Source organism: Amyelois transitella, chromosome 4 (genome assembly GCF_032362555.1).
Source record: "Amyelois transitella isolate CPQ chromosome 4, ilAmyTran1.1, whole genome shotgun sequence".
Taxonomy (NCBI): Eukaryota; Metazoa; Arthropoda; class Insecta; order Lepidoptera; family Pyralidae; genus Amyelois; species Amyelois transitella.
The window spans coordinates 9,269,604-9,291,729 of record NC_083507.1 but is presented as its reverse complement, the minus strand read 5'-3'; the positions used below and the strand labels follow the sequence as shown (position 1 = coordinate 9,291,729).

Here is a 22,126-nt window from a genome sequence, read left to right as displayed (position 1 = left end):
ACCATCATCAAGAATTTCGTAATTCATTGAAGACATGAAGATACGGCACATGACATACACAAGGCATCACGTAGACAAGCATGCGCCATTTATATCTACTACAGAACGTGTTGGCAGCTTCCTCGCTACCTTCATTGTTTGGATATCTTCAGGTATGAGTTTAAGAATTTTGGGCAGATATCGGAAAATTATTTTATAACATATTAAGTTACGGAAAAGTGCTTTGATCACACCGTAAAGGGAAAAGAAGGAATAAAAATTATGTAGGTAATTAGTTACAATTCTGATATACTTAGTGTATTTTGAAAAAGTTTTATATTATGACATAAACCGATTTGGATAAATGAACCACAGCATGCATGACCACTACGATTTCATTATTAGAAAACATTACATTAACGTTTATCGAATATATAAATAATAACAAACAAAATGGACACAGGCCCTAAACAGAAGAGAGAAACTAATCCACGTTACAAAGCGAATATCTTTTCTATTTTGACTTTTGGGTATGTGTTGAGTATTTTCAATGTTGATTTTATTTCATTTGACTATTTTTTACCTATATACTATTGACCTATTTATAAAATTACATTTTCTACCATTTTTCTACCAACAGATTTACTTTAGAAACTTTCAAACTAGGATATAGTCGAGATATCAGGGAAAATGATTTGTATGCCCCATTGCCTGAACACAGATCGGACATTTTGGGTAGGTGTAACCACAAATTTAACTTAAATTTCAATCGTTAGTACTTTTATATGTCAAGTTTTACGATTGTTTGGTAAAGGTGACTCTTTTCAAAAAACTTGGGAAAAAGAGGTGGAAGACAGTAGCAATAGAAACCGAAAGCCCAGCCTGTGGAGAGTTCTCGTTAAAATATTCGGATGCGAGATGATGTTATATGGTCTGATATTGGCAGCTATGGAATTTCTAATCAGGTAATGAATAACAAATTTCCTTAAAATTTCGCTAGGGAACATTTCGTCAAAATTATACGACCAGTAACAAAAATATTTTGCAATCCAAAAACTTTCTAGCTCTGTTTGAAGCACCTCTTCAGTCGAATTCTGTGATCGAAGTTTGTCGAACTAAATATCGTACAAAAGTAGGCTATCCTTTTCTTATTCAACTAAATTAACGAATGTACCTCTCACACAGATTGCAGCAACCGCTGTTTCTTGGCCTACTACTGCGGTATTACAGTCCTACTCAAGAAGAGCGGAATGAGACGTAAGTGTAAAATGTTATGGCATATCTAAACAAAATATTTCCATTAACTTTATCCGTATTTAAATTCAAGCCACAAATAAGTAACACTGTTTATTGTCTCAACAGCATTCATGCCACCTATTTGGGCCGACTTTTTTCGTACTACGACGTACATACTAACGTCGCATGGGGGGAGGCTGTATTCTTCGCTTTTGGTGTCATATTTTGCAGCGCTATTAACGTGTTTGTAGCACATCCCTTTATGATGGGTGTTATGCATATCGGCATGAAAATGCGAGTCGGAATTTGCAGTCTCATATACAGAAAGGTGCTTTGATCTTTCATCACTTACTAGTATTAATGTTGCTATGTCAGATATACAGAACACACATTTTATATATTTTATTTTAAAAATTTCAGGCTTTAAAAGTTAGTCTCCAAGCTTTGTCTGAAAATGATGGTGGAATGGTGGTGAATTTGATGGCGAACGATGTCAATCGCTTTGACACTGGACCTATTTTTGTTCATTACCTTTGGATTGGGCCGGTTGAGATTCTCGTAAGCTTTAACCTTTGCTTCATATTCAATGTTCAGTATTTGTGTTATGTGCTTATTCATAAACATTACATGATCTTTAACAAAGATCAACTTTACCCGTCTGAGAATGATTTTTTTTTAAGATCCTTATTAGAATCATTACTGATTAACTTATTTCTTCTGTCTCGCTTTTTTCATAGTTAATGACCACTTATCTGTACCGGGAGTTGGGAATGCCTGCCATTTATGGATCCTTAGTTATTGCTGCTATGATCCCGTTTCAAAGTTTGTATTATTATGATTATTCACTAGCTATCTCATATGTTAGTATCATTTGATTTCATAATGATAATTTATTCTTTCAGTATTTTTGGGGGTCCGCACTTCCCACTATAGAAAAGAAACAGCTTTAAAATCTGATGAAAGAGTAAGATTGATGAAAGAAATTATTATGGGTATGGAAGTTATAAAAATGTATACTTGGGAGCAGCCGTTCCAGAAAATTATAAGCAGCATAAGACGGTGAGAGTCCGAACAAAATCGAATTAATAAGGCAAATAAATATACATATATAATTTATTGCTTATTGCAGAAACGAGGTGTACTATATAAAGATGACATCTTATATCCGTGGCGTGGTGTTGTCTTTCATAATGTTCACATCGCGTTTTGCCATCTTTATCATTGTGCTGTTATATGTCACCTTCGTGAACCGTATAACCGTAGAGAAAGTATTCTTCCTCACTTGTTACTATAACATATTGAAACAAACGATGACACTTTATTTTCCACAAGCTGTTGGACAGGTATCTAAATCAGTTATACTTTTAATAAGATTGGCTTTTTCTACCTATGACAAAATATAAATATTTTGCAGATAGCCGAGTTGAAAGTCGCGATTCAAAGGATTCGAGATTATTTACTTAGTGAAGAATGTGAACTTCCGCCAAAAGACGATTCTGAACTTCGGAATAATCTAAACAGACCTAAAAAGAAAGTTACTATAGTCGGTAACTATGTTTTATACCGTTAATTTTATATTTATTTGAATTTGTTTGAGTTAATTTAACCTAAAAATTATCCCTCTGCAGTTGAACCAATCATATTTCCAAGTCGAACTATAATAAATGATGAATTACCTACCACAAGTACTTCACAAAATAAACCGATGGATGCAAATAAAGGTAAAGCTATTGTATAAATAGCAAATATAACGTTATGCAATAATATTTCCTTTTAAAAGTAATATAAATACATATTTTAGAGCGAACACGAGAAGCCGTGGTTATATTTACGGATGCGTGCAGTCGATGGATAAAATCATCACGTCGAGATGATGTAATTAATATAAACTTTAAAGTGAGATGACCATGATAACTATTGCATTGAACAATATCTAGCAAGGGGAAGTAATAAATTTGCTCTTTGATATTTTAGATTTTATCTGAATCCTTAACTACTATCATTGGAGGAGTTGGATCTGGGAAATCAACACTGTTGCACATGGTGCTCGGTGAGCTTCCGTGCTCAAGCGGCTCTGTCGAGACAATCGGATCCGTGAGCTATGCTAGCCAAGACCCTTGGCTTTTTGTTGGTAAATGAATGACTAAGACAACGTTACTAATGATGCAATGACCTATTGATATTTTATAATTTAATAAATTGTATTCGGCAGGTTCAGTTCGTCAGAATATTCTTTTCGGACAGCCTTTTAAGAGATCTCGTTACATGGAAGTATGTAACGTATGTGCTTTGGAAAGAGATATATCGTTATTTCCTCACGGCGATAAAACAGTAGTCGGAGAACGAGGAGTGTCTCTAAGCGGAGGTCAACGAGCAAGGATTAATTTGGCTAGGGCAGTTTACAAAGAAGTAATTTATCATATCCTTTATGAATTTAACAATATGTTCATGATTTTACTTCGATTTTTAAAATATCTTTTACTTATAACTGATAACTTTTCAGGCTGATATATATTTGTTGGATGATCCATTATCAGCAGTAGACACACAAGTCGCCAAGCACATATTTGAGAGATGCATCAAAAGGTACAGTTGTTTCTAGAGTTATATTCATATGTTTTAAATATTTATTAGGATTATTTATTTATAGGTATTTAGAAGACAAAACAGTTATATTGGTAACTCATCAGCTGCAGTTTATAAAATCAGTAGAACAGATAGTAGTTATGGAAAAAGGAAAAGTTCTCGCTGAAGGAAAATACGAAGATCTAAAAGTAAGCAAGTGCCATAGGAAAGAAACATAATAATGTACAAATCACAAAGTAAATTTTATGTCACTTACAGAAACAAGAGCTGAAGATATTCCAATTAATGGAGAGCAACCGCAGGGAAGTTCATGAAGATGATGATTCCAATGTACAACATAGTACTTCTATCGCCCAACCTAGTACTCTAAGCATGTACAGACGGGCATGGTCTACAGTTTTAGAAAACAGCGTATCAGTAAGTTCAAATTTTTTTTCGGGAGCTAAGGCAAGTACTTGTTAGACCTTGAACACATCCTAATATATATAGGCAGTAATATTAAAACAAAATTCAGATCTTCCATGGTCAATTTCTTTCAATAATGTTAACGTTTTAGGAACAAAAACAGGAAGCAGAAATGCAAACTTCAGGTCGAGTACACGGTTCAGTCTACAAAGAGTATTTTATGTCAGCAGCGTCATGTCCGCTCGTTTCTATTGTGTGCTTGCTGTTCCTTCTGGCCCAGATCTGTGCAAGTGCATGCGACTACTGGATAAGCAGATGGTATTTTACTTTGACAGTTTTGATTTACCTACCTTAGTCCTGAGTATAATTTAAAAGTAAGTTAAAAATAATTGAAATAATTTTGTGTCTTTAATTCATATCAGGAGTAATGTCGAAGATAAATTAACTGGGGACACCACTCTGGACAATATTACGTGGTCAGAACAAGGGCTCGTACGAAGTCAATTTTGTTTCATTTTTGGATTGATCACGTTGACTACTATAGTAGTCGCATTAATTCGAGCATTCTCATTCTTTTCTTTATGTATGAAATCATCTATTTCGTAAGTATATTTTAATTAATTTCCGTTTTCAAAATAAACATTCAAATGAATCTTCTAATATATATTTTTGTGATCATCAATTTAGGATTCCTTCCAAATTCTAAGTTTTTTCTGCAGTCCTTCATTTTCTTTACAGGCTTCACGACAAAATGTTCAAAGCAATTTCACGTTCGCCAATGAGTTTCTTCCACACCAACCCTTCAGGTAGGGTGTTAAACCGATTTAGCAAAGATATGGGAGCGGTTGATGAACTATTACCTCAAGCAATGATTGATTGTTTTCAGGTAATCCTCATCAATTAGGTATACAATATCGGTATAATGTTAGGAAGAAATAAATATTCTATGAGTGGTGTCAATAAATCTTTAAAAAGTCGATCTAATCTATTGAAATAAGTACAGAGTGCTGATACATATTTATATCAGGGTTAAGTGCTCTTAATAATTCTGTGGTTCTAGAGAGCACTAAGAGAGATTTCCCAAATTCTTAGAGGGATGCAAGTAACGAGATTTCCTCGACGAGACGAGAATGCAATGCGTATTGATATGTTATTTTTCAGATAATCCTAAACTTAATTGGCGTCATAGCGGTGATCTTGCTGACTGATATTGCTCTTTTGATACCAATTATTACGGCGCTAATAATATTTTACATATTGCGGGTCATTTATATACGCACTACTGGTGCTGTCAAACGGCTGGAGGGCATCAGTAAATATTATTTATCTACTTGATATGACTATTACTAAATATCTCCATTAATAATAATCTTTAAATATGCTCCTAATTAAAATCAAATTGAGGATCTAGCTCCCCCATTGTGTCGTCTTTGTTTTTATTTTTTTATTTTAATTAGGATCACAAAAGAATATAAACTTCTTTCGCGTGGAAAAGCCCTGAAGAATGAATAATTTTTCCCGTTTTTTTTTCACATTTTCCATTATTTCTTTCTCTCCTTAAAGTTGCAGCGTAATGTTATATAACCTAAAGCCTTCCTCGCTAAATGGTCTATTCAACGCAAAAAGAATTTTTCAATTCGAACCAGTAGTTCCTGAGATTAGCGCGTTCAAACAAACAAACTCTTCAGCTTTATAATATTAGTATAGATTAAAAATTTTACATTAAACTCACCAGCTCGCAGTCCAGTATTCAGTCACATAAACGCCACAGTACTAGGGTTGGCGACCATTCGTTCGTTCGGCGCCGAATTCTTGCTGGCCGTTGAGTTCGACCGCCACCAAGACTTGCACAGCGCCGCTTGGTACCTTTTCATCACGTGCAGCCGGGCCTTCGGCTACTTCCTCGATTGCATTTGCCTGCTGTTTATCATCTGCGTTACTTTTAGCTGCTTGATGAAAATTGGTGAATATAATCTATGATATCATTGATGACATGATTGAATAAGATTACTGCCAATCACAGCGCCTGGTCGTGACTAAAGACCACGACCACTCTGTCAAGACTAAAAAGAAAAACCGCAGCGCCACTTGGTACCTGCCTTTAGTGCTTCGATTGTGTCTGCATATTTCTGTGTAATTTGCAACTGGAATATTCCTATTATGCTTAGAAATATACCACCAAGTCCTCTTCATCATCACGCGCGTTTCTTGTTAACGAATATATAAGGTTTCACTAACAAACGTGTGGTACCTTAGTGTTAAACCAAATTTAACAATTTCACATACGGATACAAAAATCACCAAATATAGGTACAGTATTCATCTATCCAGCGAAATCGTATTTCAGATATGGAAGGCAGTCAAATAGGCCTTGCGATCACGCAGTCTATATCCCTAACCGGCATCTTCCAGTGGGGCATGCGGCAGTCGGCGGAGATGGAAAATCAGATGACTAGTGTCGAAAGAGTATTGGAGTATACCAAGTTGCCTCAGGAACCGGCTTTGCAAACTGTAAGGAACTTTTCTGGAATTCAATAGTGTCATAATTTAACAATTCCTGTCTAATCTGATCAAAAGGAGTAAGTACCTACCCATAAATATTCTTTATTTATAAAAATTAGTAATAAAACCATATTTAAAGCAATTTTAAAGTTGTCTGCTATTTTTTGAGAGAAGACTGACAGAGGCTTAAGAGAGTTTAAAATATAGAAAAAAAAAACATCTTTTATTTTTGTGAAGCTGTGAAATTAAATAAAGATCTGATAATCAGCCAATCAAAAAGAATCACAGGATTTTCATTTTGATAAATACAAATAAATTTTAGTTGATACTTCTGCTGGAATGTTTTTTTCTATTATAGCCCGAGGAGAAGCGTCCTTCGCACGGGTGGCCCAGAGAAGGAGCCATAAACTTCCAAAATCTTAGTATGAAATATGCACCGGAAGGGAGTTACGTTTTGCATAAATTGACATTCAATATCAAACCTCAAGAGAAGGTATGTTAACAATCGTTTACTGAAATTGTCAGTCAAGAATTTACTCATCCTAACTATTACTTATCTTATTCATATTAATTATAAAGTTTATATGAATAAAAATATTAATTTTATTCATATAAACTTTAACCCTTGTAAACTTTATATTAGAATCCGTGTGGTCCCGGCACCAATACAAAAAAGAATAGGACCACTCCATCTCTTTCCCATAGATATCGTACAAGGCGACTAAGGGACCGGCTTGTCTTTTAGACGGTGGGCTAGCAACCTGTTACTATTTGAATCACAATTTTATCAATAAGGCTAACAGCTAAATGTGGTCTATCAGTCTATTCAAGATTGTTGGCTCTGTCTAACTCGCAAGGGATATAGACGTGATTAATGTATGTTTTACATGCGAATTAAAGAAAATTTATGTTTTAATAAGTTACGGGCGATGATTTCACGATTCTTTACAGATTGGAATAGTTGGTCGCACGGGTGCGGGGAAATCCTCCATAATACAGGCATTGTTCCGACTGGCATACCTTGAAGGAACCATTTCCATAGATGATGTGGACATCTCCTCGCTAGGTCTTCATGACTTGAGGCAGAAAATCTCTATAATACCTCAAGTATGTATAAAGAAGTTGATTCCCCCTACACCATTCCATGATGGATGAAAGTCGTGAGCATCTACATATATGTAGTCAATATCCTCACCCAAAGCACCTCGATTCGCCAAATCATTTATTATACGAACCACTTAAGTTGGGAATTTCCTTTCCGCGTCTGTTTTTCGATACACACATTATACTCGTACCTTACACACGGGTTTTTCGAGGCAAGATAGAAAAGGCCTAATTTGATCTTGCATGTACCACCTTTGACCACATATTGCAGGCATTCATTTGTTTAATAAAAAAATGCTATAGAATTTTATCAATAGCCAAAGTAAGAGCAAAAAGTGAGCCTATTACGAGTAAGTATCAATAATACAAAACAATGGTCATGGTAGTGTTTAATCATTTATCATAGGAGCCCGTGTTATTCAGTGGAACATTGAGAAAGAACTTGGATCCTTTCAACAACTACCCAGACGATGTCTTGCTAAATGCGCTAAACAATGTCGAGATGCAGATGCAAGAGGACGAAGGTGAGCCACGAATGTTCCACTGGTCCATTCAACTTGCGAAATTTAATCTTGTTGTTTACTTATGCAACGGTGCAACTCAACTCATGGTAGGTATGTACTGAATGATAAACCCAGACGACATTTGGAGGTTATAGCCAGAGAGAAGCCGCGAGAAGCAGTTAGAGTACTAAGCATAAACATACAAACAAATATATAGTCACGACTATAACCCTAGCGTTGTAGAAAGACCACGTTCAGTTGTAGGGCTTAATGATGGAATTGAAATTCAAATAGTTACAGGTGGCTAGCCCATGACTTGCAAGAGGAATCTCAAGTGCCTATACCTTAGTCGACTTTAACGACATACATGGTAAAGATATGGAGTGGTTCTTTTCTTAAGTGCCGGAAATCACACATCACTAACAAGGGCACCAGCATTAACGACAAAATCTAGTACCAAAAACGTTGACGCCAGACAGACAATTTTATGCCCATAACCCATTGCTTTTGAAATAGGAATGCCTCTAGCAGAAGACGCTTTACATATTATAATATTATTTATTTAGCGTTCGTTCCAGGCATTCTTTACTACCAAGTGGCAGAAGGCGGCAGCAACTTCAGCGTAGGCGAGCGGCAGCTAGTCTGCCTGGCTCGTGCTATAGTCAACAACGACAGAATTCTAGTACTGGACGAGGCCACTGCCAACGTGGACGCACAGACGGACGCGCTAATACAGACCGCCATTAGAGAACACTTCAGACACTGCACTGTGCTCACTATCGCGCATAGACTGAACACAGTCATAGACTCGGATAAGGTAAGTTTGGAGTTCAGTAAGTGATTTTAAAAACATTAATCACACAAATATTAGTGTGTAAATTAACATCGCGTCAATAATAAACTGTCGAGCTGAGTTTGAAATCTTTTTAACATTATTTCACACTTAGCAATTTTTGAGGTTGAATCGAGTTACTAATTAAATTTAATGTCCTCTTATACCTGATGGCTTTCCAAAAGTCTTTGGCCATTTTTTTCAAATATCTGGTATCGTAATCGAAAAGTGACCATTCAAGCCAACAGCCGAATACGCAGTAATGAGAGGGAAAGAATGCATAAAAAATATAATTTCAATATAATTTCAAATAAATAGATTCTTGTACTGGACGCGGGCAAGCTAATAGAGTTCGAACACCCGCACATACTGCTGCAGAACAAAAAGGGCGCCTTCAGGAAAATGGTGGCGGAAACCGGCCCGGCCATGGCGCAGCTTCTACATCAACAAGCGGCTCAGGTACAACGTCAAAACCAGAGGCAATAAGAGAGATCTGCTACCATAGACATACATCTGGCTAGATAGCTCCAGTTCATCTATATCGCTCAATCAAAATATGCTATTCGCAAAAAAAAGCAAAGCAAGACCCTATATTCCCAAAATAGCACATTCCATAGCTTTAAGTATCTAGGCACCTCTAAGAGGATGACGGAAATCACCTCACGGGCTCAGCCATGGCGCAGCTCCGCCATCAAAAGACGGCAATACCAGGCACCATAGACTCTAGTAGTAGTAGTCTAGCTAAATAAGTCCATTTCACTCGCAGGAAACTGCTACCATCAACATAGAACTATACCTTCTCCAACCATTTATTTTAATTTTGACAGCTATTTAGCTCGATAAAATACAAAATATTTTCTTAGAAATATGTACGTTTCTGATGTTTCCTTTGTTTCCTTACAGAGTTACAAGAGCGCCGAGGCGTAGTGACAAAATATTTAACAAAAATATTTTATTTTAAAATACCTTATTCATATTTAAAATAATTTACAATAAATAACATACATTAATAACGGCTACATATATTTAAGTAGAACTATAATACTCGCTTAAGCTATAACAACATAAAGCATTAAATATAATACAAAAATATTTTCGAACCTTGAGATCTGCGCTAAAATTAATTATTTATTCAACCAATTTCTAAATAAATTCTGAATTGATCTTTTAGAAAAAAGCTTTTATATTTCTTCAAACAAAATAAGTTATTCAGAGGTTGAATATGTGCAGAGGGCTCAAAACCTTAAATTTATACTAATAACTAACTTTAATTATAAAATATATTACACAGTCTCCATATTGCAGTTAAGGCTCACTAGTTGCAGCTCCATTCTTTTCTTGAAGCCTTCTAATAGGCTATCCATTCGCCTAAAACAAGAAAAAATATACTGAATAGTTCTGGAACGGGATAAAATATTTATCTTTTGCGTCATTAGATTTGATGTGTTTTATTATGCGTTTGGACTTGTATGAGAAGAGAGTTGACTACGTGTATGAGTAGTATATAAAAATAAAGAAATGTAAGTATATGAAGAGGACACTGACTAGCTGATTGATTGATATATCAACCCTGAGCCCAAACCACATGGTCTGGAGATTTTAAATATGGCATGTAGGTTCCTTATGTAATCTAGTGTTGCGCTAAGAGAGGGTTTCCCGAAATATTTCCCTTAAGGCGATGGAGCCACGAGCGTACTCCACTCCGAATTTAATAGCCCCACAAGAAGTGAACGCTTATATTTAATCTATAATTTATGCTTACTTTTTATCTTCTTCCGAGTCTAAAGGCGGGATTCTTGCAAGCGCCTCCATTAGATAATTTCTGGGGACAAGGTAACAGTCACAATCAAATTAAAAATACTAATTAACAAAAGAGAAAATATCTAGTAATAACTACCACTAGAAATTGGTCAACTTTAAACCAATTAACAACTCTGCCTACCCTGACTTACTGTTTGCAGGGGAACTTAACCCATATTGTATCATAGTTACGAATTCGGAATGTGCAGGTTTCCTCACGTTTTACCTCATCTTGAGAGCAATGGTTGGCAAACCAACTATTTTACATAAGGTAACTCAGAAAAAGTCATTGGTATTCATTTGAAACTGCGCCTTTTTTTACTTATTTTAATTGGAGCTTAGCGACCGCCGATTGGGTCTAATAAATATGCAGTTACAAAATGACTTTAAAAATACTCACTCGGCTTTCCTAGTGAGATGGTTGGCACAAGCCGCATGTAGCAGCGTGTACTCCAGCCTCGCCTGGAAGGCGGCGGCCCGCGAGCGCGCCGGCGCCCCGCACGCGAGCCTCGCCAGCTCCTCACACACCGTCTCGCAGATGTCGCGCATGTAGCGGGACGAGGACTGGCCGCATACACTGTCCACCTGGGAGAGATAAAAGAATGAACATAGATTTAAAAATAGAGTTAACATAGACAGATTAAATAGTAAATTAAAAACAAAATTTATTAAAAGTTAAATATTTGACAAAATACTAGCATTATAAACTGTTTTAGCAACACTCATACTTACAAAGAACTATCCAAAAATATCACGTAAGGATGTTTTTATATTAAATAATTACACCCTGCAGCGTAATTGCATGTACGGTCGCGTTCATAATTGCAGTCATAGTTCGCAAAACTTTATAGCTTGCACCGCTGCTATCACTCACACATTCACACAAATAACACAATAAACAACAAGTTGGGTAACCCGCCATCAAGAAGAGGGTAGTGAAAAAAAAAGTCGTCCGCTAATCAACACAGCGACACGCCACACAGCGGAGATCCATGGTGGAATAGTACGAAAATAATGGCTTCATACCGACCAGAATATTTGCGGAACAGTTCGACACTTCAGTGGTTACTGTTTTGTGTTTGCACCGTGAGGGACTACACCACAGACAGCCAGCAAGAAAGCCGTATTTATCAGAAATAAATAAGCAAAAACGTTTAGAATTTGCTCGGCAGTATTTGGATTTTGACTGGAAAAAAGCGATATTTACGGACGAAAAGTTCGTTTATTTTATGTCATCACAACACGGTAGACTTCATTTATTTATGGCGAAGAAATGCAACTCGGTATGAAGAAAAAAATATTGTGCCGAATATGGAGTCTGGACACATCTCTGTAAATATGTGGGGCTGGATGAGTGCTGCTGGACCTGGGGAACAGGTGTGGATAGCAGGACGCGCTACAGCTACTCATTATGTGCAAGTGCTGGAAGAAACCATGTTACCAACTGTGCGGTGTATTTATCCGATTGATGATATACCAACAATATCATTTGTGCAAGACAAATGCCCTGTGCATCGAGTCCATATAGTGCGTGAAAGGTTCTGCCAATTTATATTAAAAGTACTAATTACTTAGATAGTATTTTAAGGACAGCTTCAATATCTTTTCTTTATGAAAACTAATAATTAAGCTGTAACCTTAATAACAGGAGATAAGTGGATGATACAATTAGTGTAATATACTATATTATGTAAGCTTTATATAATCATCAATATGTAAATAAAACTATAGGTAAACTGTTTCAATAAAATTTACTAATTTTAATTATTGAATGTTTTATTTTGCTCCCTCTTGTTTAATATTTCTTGCTGATTTCCGTGTTTGAAAACACGGGTATTGTAATTCTTAGATATCAGTTAGTTGGTTAGTCAGTCAGTTACTTAGTTCAAATGGCACCTTGAAACATTAAAAATTGTCAATAACACTAAAATAGACAAAAAAATCCTTGAATAACTTCGGAATCCAAGTAACGCTAGTAACTAGAACAAGCGAGTGTGAGCAAGCGAGTTTATCTAATATATCTTAGATCTCACTTGCACACACGAAGTAATAAAATTACTACCCAATTACTTTCAAAGGAACCACTACCTATGTTAGGGTCGTGTGCAGACAAACTTTCAACCTTATTAAAATGACATAAGTCTGGCAGGCTTTCCTCTATAGGCAAATCTTATGCAAATAATGAGAGACGACGATATTTCGATCGACAATTATCGGGCCCAGTTCGGCCATCGTTGATTACCGTCTCTTTCTGTTTTGTTATGTTATATGTCATAGAATAATAATCTCTTTTACTTAGTAATCATTGGTATTAAAGACCGTATTCATTTGAAGGAATATTTATTCTTTTAAATATGCATGTGTGTGTGTATTTAGTGGAATCACAGTGCACGCTATTTTAACCCGTAAGAATTTTAAAACTATGACTGCAGATATGAACGCGATCGTACATGTGCATGTTTGAGGTTTACATCTAGGAACCTACCTACTAGTCTACCCTTGCTGGGTAGGCAGAGCCAACAGACTTCAAAAGACTGATAGGCCACGTTTAACTGTTTGGCTTAATGTTGGAATTGATATTCAAATAGTGACAGGTTGCCTAGCCCATCACCTAAAAGAAGAATCCCAAGTTTATAACCCTATCCCTGATTCGCCTTTTATGACATCTATGGGAACGAGATGGAGCGGTCCTATTCTTTGTTTTATTGGTACCGGGAACTACACGGCACATCTAGATACTTTACAAACTTCAATTTTCACCCTATAGTATGCATAGGTAGGCAGGACGAACAAACCTAAAACTTCACCATTTGATTAAGAAATCCAATCAAGGACCTCAACTCATAAGATCATTCATAAACAATACAGAATTTACTTTATTCCTATTTCTTTCTTCAGTTTTCTAGGCCATTACAGCCGTTCAAAAAGTGCCATAGCGGACGGTATTTCACGTCCACAAGGCGGGGTATTGGTAAAGTTTTCAACTAGCAATAATCGCACCTCGGATTAACCTCATTGGTTACGATATTGCCTCTGCGCAAAGTTAATGAAGTAACTTCCATGTAGCGAGGTTACTCTTTTTTTGCGACACTCCATAGCGCGTTTTAATAATGAACAACGCCATCTAGTGACAAATTCTAAAAGTAACGACACCCTTTTGTTAACAATTCATTGCACGTATGATTATATAAAAGCAAGTTCCCGTTACTCGTAGCCTATTGTTAGGACTCCAATTCGTTTCGTCAAATAATGAAAAACTTGAATCCGATGTAGAGCTACTCATATTATTAGCAATAGGGTCATTGAGTAGGAAAGCTGATAGTACGTTTTATATTTTTGGTAAAAAAAACATAGTAATTTAACAAAATTCTAGAATCAAATTTAACACTTTTTTTTTACTTTAAGTTTTTGCCCTTGAGTTCGCCCCCGTAAAATTTTCAACTTAAATTTTTACTTCTATTTCAACTGTGTACTGTGTACTTGTGTGTCTTTTTTGCAATAACGAATAATTTCCTAGCTACGACCTTTCCAATGTGAATTCTTCCCTTGCCGAATTTCATCTAGCCCAAGATATTTTTAGTTAAAGATAATAAAGCAAAATGTGTTGTGTACTCTTAACAATAATTTCAGATGGAACTATGAATGTACCTCAGCGTGCACAGCTATCAGATTGTTGATGATCTCGTAGACATACGGCCTCACGTCTTGGACTAGTTCGTCGTCTTGTATCCTGTGCCGTCCCATGTACATGCTGGGCTCTATAGTGCCCACCAGTGGGTCCCCTTTGTGCTCCAAATAGGTGTCGGCTATGGTCGCTTCAAGGTCGGCCAACGCATTTTTGGTGGCTTCTAACGCTTCCGTTGGTTGGGGTAACTCGAAACTGAAAATTAGAAAGCATTTTTTTTTAATGATTAGCAAAATTTTCCCTTTAAATACGTATCCCCATAATCACGTTTATTATATAATTATTTATTTATTAAAACTTAATGCACGTGCCATAAGTCATTCTCTGCCAGACTGGTAGTCCACGGTCAGCTGTATGGGTTAATGATAGAATTGCGGTTCAAATATTTATTGATTCATTTGCTAGCCCATCGCCTAAACAAATATTCCTAGTTTATTAGCCTTACCCTTGATTGATTTCTACAATGTGCACGGGAAAAACTTTTTTCTTCATTTATTTACTTGTACAAATATAAAACAAGCGACATGATAATAAACCAATTTGAACCGATTTATGGCATTTTGGGTGAACTGCAACTGCAAAGAAAAATGTTGTGAATTGCAAAATTCCTGGAAGTATAACTAACTCACTTCTGGAATGTTCCGGGCAGTTCCACCAACAGCTGCCTCCTCGTGTAGAGCGCGTTGGCGCCCGCGACCAGCAGCTGCTGTTGCCGGCTGCGACCAGACGGCTCCTCACATTTGGTCTCGTCCAGACACTGGTCTAGTGCTACTGAAAGACTCGTGTTGTTGAATTCCTGAAAGTGATTTTAACAATGCGTTACCAAACTTACTAAGAGACAATTCTTATATCATCAATACATTATAAAAAGACAGTAAAAATAAAGTGACATTCAATATTTCTCCAAAAACCTGATCCTGGCGATTAAAGAAGAGTAATAGAATCCAAATAAACAATTTTTGTCTGCCTGTCTGTTACGTTATAACTTTAAAACTACTCAACGAATTTAATGCTGTTTTAATAGGTAGATTATATACAATTAGGAGCGTTGTCAAAACTGGTTTGTTTGGGCAAAATCGTTTAAGGGAAAAATACGTTTGAAAATGTTCTTCAAGCACTGCTTCAAAACTATTAAACATAAACATATTTAATTTAGATAAAGCTAGAACTTCTGATTCGTTTTATCGATATCAAGAAACACTAAAACACACTGCAGTCTCTATTGAATTGTAATAGGACGCATCTTATTATTTTAGAGATAAAAATGTGACAGTATGTATGTTTTTATTTTCAGTTTGATATCGTAGCAATGTGATGGCTATATAAAAAAGCACACGAGTAGGATAATATAGAATTTCTATAAATCTATTATAGGTCTGGATTGTAGTTTCCACAGGTTACGCGGAAAGGGACCTACAGGCGCGAAGAGCCGCGGGCAATATCTAGCCACTAGATATTATAAAGTCCCCACATTTTTTCTTTATGCGCTAATATCGGAGAGTTTTGAACGAATTTTGTTCCTGTTTGAAATGTTGGCAAGAGGGTTTGCTGAGCATTGCATTACACGTCTTAAAATGTTGACACTAGATAGTTTGTTTATAAGGATTTCTGTGCTACACTAGGTAAATAGACATTTTATAGTAACCTACCTGGTCATGTTTAGGCAAGGCCAATTCTCTCAGAACTGCCACATACGCCAGCAGTATTTGCTGCGTATGTCGCTGTAAGACGCCAGTAGTCTCTCCTTTCTCCTCAAACAAGGGCGCCTCGCGACGACCACTGGACAATACACACTTGTGGATCGATGATAGGGCTTCCGTCATGTAAGTCTCTAAGAGATGCGGCTGAAATATAGAAAAATTTAAAATACATGCACCAAGTAGAATTCAAATAGTACAAAAAAGTCAGGCTATGATTTAGTTATTAAGTATACATACATAAAGATGAAGAACATGACCTTCTTTGATAAGACAAAAACCACGTTACACAACGGTATTCACTGAACAGTTCTATGATATTTGATACATGATACAACATACAAAAGCTTATTTTGTACACGTAATTTTAAACGACTGTAACTTTATTTTTCCCGTCGATTCGCGACGCCTCTGACGTCATTTCATAAACAACATAATGCCAAACCCTCTAACTGTTATAGCTTAATATATCCAGTACGATACAGTTTCATAAACTTTACAATATTGTAACTTACAAGGTTAGTAATAGCACCGTAATCTGTATACTCCTCGATTTTCCACGTCTCTTTGTCTTTGAGTCCTTTGACCCGCTTTAGCGCCCGCTGGAGAAACATTGTCATGCCGTGCACGCGGTAGTCGAATATCACCTTCTCGACCACGCTTAGTGGCTGAAACACATTATAGGTAAAATCACTTTTGCGTAATGGTAATATTCTAGGTATAGCTTAGGTGTAAATGGGTTTAAAGTGGCTTATTGAATTTCTAAAAATACAGTTTCCATTGGATTTCTTTGGATGATGAAGGAGGCGATTTGGTTGAGAGAGAAAGTCCACTATTAATGGAAGTGTACTTTGCGCCAGGAGTTTCACGACGGTGTGCGCCAAAAACTACAAAGAACTTCTTACCTGTTTAGGCAGGTCCAGTTTGAGAAGAGAGTCGAGAGCCTCCCGCAAATGTCTTAGATTGGTGGTGAGTCTCGCTCTGAGAACATCATGTGCAACTGTGCCTCCGCCCGATAAGAGACATAACCGCATGTGTTCCGAAAATTGTTCAACCACCGCTATTATCATCTCCTGAAAACAGAAAAGTAAATGTGAATACCTTAAATACCTACATAAATATATATTCTCATTTCAGCTCTAACTCGGTGTCATGGCCACCTAGACATATCCACTCCCTCAATATCTATGTATATTGACGCCGCCACTTATAGGTCATTAGGTTTAAGTCAACTAGAGAGACTTTCAAGAGAAATATTCAGTCATACAAAAAATCTGTAGCAGCCTTCACTGGAGGTGACTGACCTTGAGCTGCGGGTGCCGCATGGGCTCCGAGGGCTGGCCGCCGAGTTCCCCCGCGAAGTACCTCCTGGCGAGCGGCCACAGTCTGAGCGGACGCTACTCTAGCAGCCTTCACTGGAGGTGACTGACCTTGAGCTGCGGGTGCCGCATGGGCTCCGAGGGCTGGCCGCCGAGTTCCCCCGCGAAGTACCTCCTGGCGAGCGGCCACAGCGCGTGGAGCTCCGCGGAGAGCGCCCCGCACGCGGCCCCGCACCAGTCCGAGCGGACGCCGCTCCAGCAACCCTCGCTTTCACTCTCTTTCGGCTTGCGTTTACCTTTAACATTTAAAGATGATATGATTAGGCCAATACGATTTGTCAAAAGCAGACCCTGAAACTTAACGGTTTCTAAGCTAAGGTCGTAAAGAAAAAAAGAGCGTCAATATTCTTGCCCACAAAAAGTTATACCCGAACACATTCTGACTTAGATTCATGTGCTCATACCTTTATCTCCAATCTCCAGGTCCTCCTTCTGCTTGAAGTGGTCCTTCACCTTGTTCATCAGGTTCATAAGGTACTCTTTACGACTCGTGATTGCGACCCACGCCGCGTCACCCTCCCAATTCAGACTCACCAATAATCTACAAAATTAAACTACTCTTGTCAACATTTAACAAGTTATATATAAATAAACAGAACTTGAAGGATGTGCCATTACCTTATATATTTAGTCTGCTCTTGAACGTTAATGGGCATAGTTTTCATTCTTGTGTGCAATTTTTCTTTCAAATCTTCTATCTTCCTGTCTATCTCAGCTAATATTTTCTGGAATAGCTGAAATACAAAGCATTAAGTATATTATTAAAAAGTATTATATTATTAATACAGTGGGGTGTGAACAAAAATGTTAGAAAGGGAAGGCCTAGGTAAACTATATTAAATCGTGGAAATCCTGGCGAAAGGTCGATCAGGAGTACCCTAAACCGACAAACTTATATAAAGAGAGTGTTAAATGTGGATGAAGCAAAAGAAGCATGCAGTAATTGTGGCATAAAGACTGATATACTGTGATGTAGTGACACAAGAATGATGTAGTGATTATTATATCATCTAAGCAGTTTAACAAAAACATGAAAGTACTGTATGAGGAAAATAAATAAAAACCTTAACATCAGTATTCCCAAAAAGATTTTTCACTCTTGTATAATCATTAACGACCAAGTCATACTCCTTTTTCCGTATATTATTGTCTATGGATGCTGGCAGTTGGAACAGAAACTTGTGTCGAGTGAGAAGCGACAGGGCTTCGCGAGTCTTATCAGCGTTCTCCTTGCGCGACAGGATTTCCGCAAAAAGGGAATCCGCTAAAGTTATAGACTCTGAAAATATTTAAATGCTTTTTAACTTACTAGCTGCACTTCGGAATAAAAAGTACTTATTATGTTATTAAATTTCAATCACACTATGCATCCATTAAACAATATGAAGTATGAAACAACTTATGAAAATATTATCATAGTTTTATTAAATATTTTTACTATTTGAAATTTTGAGTAAACAACCATGACTTTATACCTTCTATAGCAGCCTGCAAGCTTGGTAAAGGCTCTTTTCCATTCTTTCTCTGATCTTCTTCATACATGTTCTTCAAAAGAACAAGCCTGTCTAACTGATCCATAACAGCACCTGTGTTTTCCTTCAAAAAGCTTAGTTGGCCTTCTTTTTGACTTTCAACCTGAAAGATTTTTTTATAAAGAGGTCAGTCCCCTTTGTCACGAATGTTACCAATTCATGTCTTAACAACTCTCTCTTTCATAGCATATAGGATAAATGACGACTCCCTTATTGATGGGAGTTGTCAAAGACCAGGGAACACACAACAAGGGACACGGCGCGGAGCGAGAAACGCGACGAGCAAAGAACGCGCGTCACCTTGCTGTCTTCCAGTCCAGCTCGAAAAGCAATAGCGTACACACATTATTAGTTACTATATTTTAGTAGTTGCCACGCCATTTTTTGTATCAATTCCTTATCAATTACCAATGATTTATAAAAAGGGAGAAAATAAGACATATTATAAAAATATGCTTTGGCAATGTTGGTGAACAAAGTCACTAAAATTTTTTACTTGATGGTACACACTTAAATATTTATGTTATTACATAAATATTTAATAAATGAACTTTACCTTTCTTTGTAAGAACACCATTCCAGCTTTCAAATCCTCAAAGGAAGTGTTACTTTGATGTTCTAATAAGTACCAGCCTGGTTGGAAGTTTTCATCTGTCAAATTGCCTGATCTAAAAAGGAACTTTTATTTAAATAGACCAACAGAACTATACAAAATAATAACAATATATTTTACCTCATAAAGTTGGATGTGTTTGTTATTTCCTTATCTATTAAACATGAAATTAATTATTTTTTGTTGAATCTTAGCAAGGAGATGAAACATCAACAGTCACTCAGCCACCATGAGGGTGAAGCACCACAGGACAAGCCAAATTATTAAGCTTCAAAAGTGACAGTATCAAATTGTTCAAACCACAAACAACTATCTATGTTAAAATCTTTGTAATGTGTTGTGTTGGCAAAAAAGTTTTATTCTATACTTCTTATGCTTCTTCTTTCTGCTTTATAATAAGTATGATCTTACCCATCCGGAAAGAGTTCATGCAGATCTTCCTCCGGAAACTTGCAGTCATCTCCTTCAGTAGATAGACCCAGGGGGTCAGGTGGGGTGTAAGCAGTTGGTGACATGGGCCGCCGACCCCATGGCAATGACGGTGGGGCTGCTTCCTCCACCCATACTGCACTTTCTTTGACAGGTCCCACTGATTCATGATAACCTGGCAAAAGATTAAGTATTTGAAAATGAGAAATATTATATAGTTATCTTGTTTCTTCTTCTACCTGTAGTGTTTTTGAACTTAATATTATTGTGTAAAATTATATAAATATACATACATACATATTATATCACACCCTTATCCCTTATGAGATAGACAAAGTCTTCAGTTAGGAAAGGACAGTCCATTACAAGTCTTCAGTCATTAAAAGACAGTTCATGTTAAGAAATCAGAATCCCAAGTTTGTTGTTATAAATTCACTTGATTGTGACATTGGATGAAGAAGGAAAAGAGATGGAGAGTTCCTAAACTTCACAAGTTAAATTAATGATAAGTGTATGAAGAAGTATAATATAAAAGTCCAACACTTATAGTGAAAGAATCACACTCACTTGTTTTTAAAAGTAAATAATAAAATCTACTCACTAAATCAGCCAATAAATTAATGAAAAGCTGAAAATATAAAAGTTTTTGTAAAGTAAGTTCTAAAAATAGAAGAATTAAAGAGATTTATTTAAAGACTCACCTCTGAACTGCACAGTTGAAGTCCCTTCTCCACCTGACCTGGTTGTGACTATGATGTCACCGCGACCTTTACAGGGACCTGAACGAGCCACTATCTTGTTCTTGCTCTTCCATTCCGCTGACAACAAACAGTCACATCCACAGATTTTCAGCCCTAAAAATATAATTGAACAACTAAAACTATCTCTTTGGAGATTAAATATTTAATCTCCACCAGAGCAAATTATTTAAATATTTATTGTTAAATAATTGACTTGACTTAAGGTCCTATGTCCCCTAGCTGGGGCAGAGGGCATCCACAGTGCGTCGTTAAATAATTAACAATAAATAATTTCCTCCCGTGGATAGTTATATTTGTTTGGTATTATCTATTATCAGTGCATTTTTACAACAGTTATCACTTTTTTGTAGATATGTGCCACATCTTTTAACGCCCACTTTCATCTGGTCATTGATATTGTAATGATCAGTTGTCGAGAAATTAAGTTTCAAATTGCTTGTGGCATTTTAAGCAACAATAACACAAGACCTACCAATTAAATCAGTTGCAGAAGTTCCTAAAAATTCACCACGAATTGTAACTCTGGTGCCCGGAGGTCCTTCTTTTGGAGATATTCCAGTTACTACTGGAGGTGGGCCCATGATGTACAGATTCTAAATCGATATTATGTTAGACAAGTATAATAAACTTTTATTTAAATCAAAAAACACTGAAAAGGGCAATTGGGATACTAAATGAACAAAACCCAAAAACACACACAAACATGCGTTGACATCTGCCAAGTGACATCAACTTTGAGTTACCTATCTCAAGTTTGACGGATAGCCAAAAAATATTTCCTTAGTGCGTATGTTTTTCGTTTAAAACCGATAAATAAATACCGACATGGTAAGGAAAAATAATTTCAGTGCAGCCAACTTTGATAAAAAAATATAAAGTTACCATATTTGTCTATATGTGCCGTGTGGTTCCCGGCACTATTACAAAAAAGAATAGGACCACTCCATCTCTTTCCCATGGATGTCGTAAAAGGCGACTAAGGGATAGGCTTATAAACTTAGGATTCCTCTTTTAGGCGATGGGCTAGCAACCTGTCACTATTTGAATCTCGGTTCTATCATTAAGCCAAATAGCTGAACGTGG

The 22,126-nt window shown here is 36.7% G+C and overlaps 2 protein-coding genes and 1 non-coding gene across 3 annotated transcripts; 1 reads left to right on the top strand and 2 right to left on the bottom strand.

The window, feature by feature from the left end:
- Positions 1 to 432: 432 nt before the first annotated feature.
- LOC106139280 (ATP-binding cassette sub-family C member 4) lies at positions 433 to 10,164 on the top strand. The gene is made up of 29 exons (XM_013340691.2): positions 433 to 509; positions 620 to 714; positions 794 to 944; positions 1,165 to 1,236; positions 1,342 to 1,543; positions 1,636 to 1,773; positions 1,953 to 2,037; positions 2,118 to 2,274; positions 2,345 to 2,558; positions 2,630 to 2,762; positions 2,844 to 2,936; positions 3,017 to 3,111; positions 3,190 to 3,346; positions 3,428 to 3,624; positions 3,719 to 3,801; positions 3,866 to 3,989; positions 4,060 to 4,218; positions 4,358 to 4,524; positions 4,629 to 4,808; positions 4,945 to 5,092; positions 5,368 to 5,518; positions 5,942 to 6,169; positions 6,554 to 6,717; positions 7,067 to 7,201; positions 7,660 to 7,815; positions 8,219 to 8,336; positions 8,894 to 9,132; positions 9,466 to 9,606; positions 10,051 to 10,164. Exons 1-29 carry the CDS (start codon positions 433 to 435, stop codon positions 10,072 to 10,074), a joined length of 4,083 nt encoding a protein of 1,360 aa, XP_013196145.2. The 3' UTR covers positions 10,075 to 10,164.
- Positions 10,001 to 21,770, bottom strand: LOC106139284 (exocyst complex component 2). Its single transcript, XM_060954489.1, has 17 exons — positions 21,516 to 21,770; positions 20,984 to 21,136; positions 20,265 to 20,457; positions 19,797 to 19,908; positions 19,184 to 19,343; positions 18,773 to 18,987; positions 18,327 to 18,442; positions 18,113 to 18,249; positions 17,760 to 17,944; positions 17,235 to 17,402; positions 16,845 to 16,997; positions 16,282 to 16,476; positions 15,262 to 15,428; positions 14,596 to 14,827; positions 11,348 to 11,532; positions 10,910 to 10,969; positions 10,001 to 10,515 (listed from the first exon to the last, which is right to left on the bottom strand). Exons 1-17 carry the CDS (start codon positions 21,622 to 21,624, stop codon positions 10,431 to 10,433), a joined length of 2,625 nt encoding a protein of 874 aa, XP_060810472.1. The 5' UTR covers positions 21,625 to 21,770; the 3' UTR covers positions 10,001 to 10,430.
- On the bottom strand, positions 13,854 to 13,992 carry LOC132904402 (U4 spliceosomal RNA). The gene has a single exon (XR_009657570.1). It is a non-coding gene; the product is annotated as a U4 spliceosomal RNA (small nuclear RNA).
- Positions 21,771 to 22,126: the final 356 nt, after the last annotated feature.

Bases quoted from the DNA above. Each gene is read 5' to 3' on its own strand.
- LOC106139280 (XM_013340691.2), top strand. From the start codon at position 433: ATGGACACAGGCCCTAAACAGAAGAGAGAAACTAATCCACGTTACAAA. The intron at 4,525-4,628 runs GTATTTTACTTT...AATTCATATCAG, and splicing joins GACTACTGGATAAGCAGATG to GAGTAATGTCGAAGATAAAT. The intron at 6,718-7,066 runs GTAAGGAACTTT...TTTCTATTATAG, and splicing joins AGGAACCGGCTTTGCAAACT to CCCGAGGAGAAGCGTCCTTC.
- LOC106139284 (XM_060954489.1), bottom strand. From the start codon at position 21,624: ATGGGCCCACCTCCAGTAGTAACTGGAATATCTCCAAAAGAAGGACCT. The intron at 21,137-21,515 runs GTAGGTCTTGTG...TTATATTTTTAG, and splicing joins TTCTGCAACTGATTTAATTG to GGCTGAAAATCTGTGGATGT. The intron at 18,443-18,772 runs GTTTTTATTTAT...TTTGTATTTCAG, and splicing joins TTGGGAATACTGATGTTAAG to CTATTCCAGAAAATATTAGC.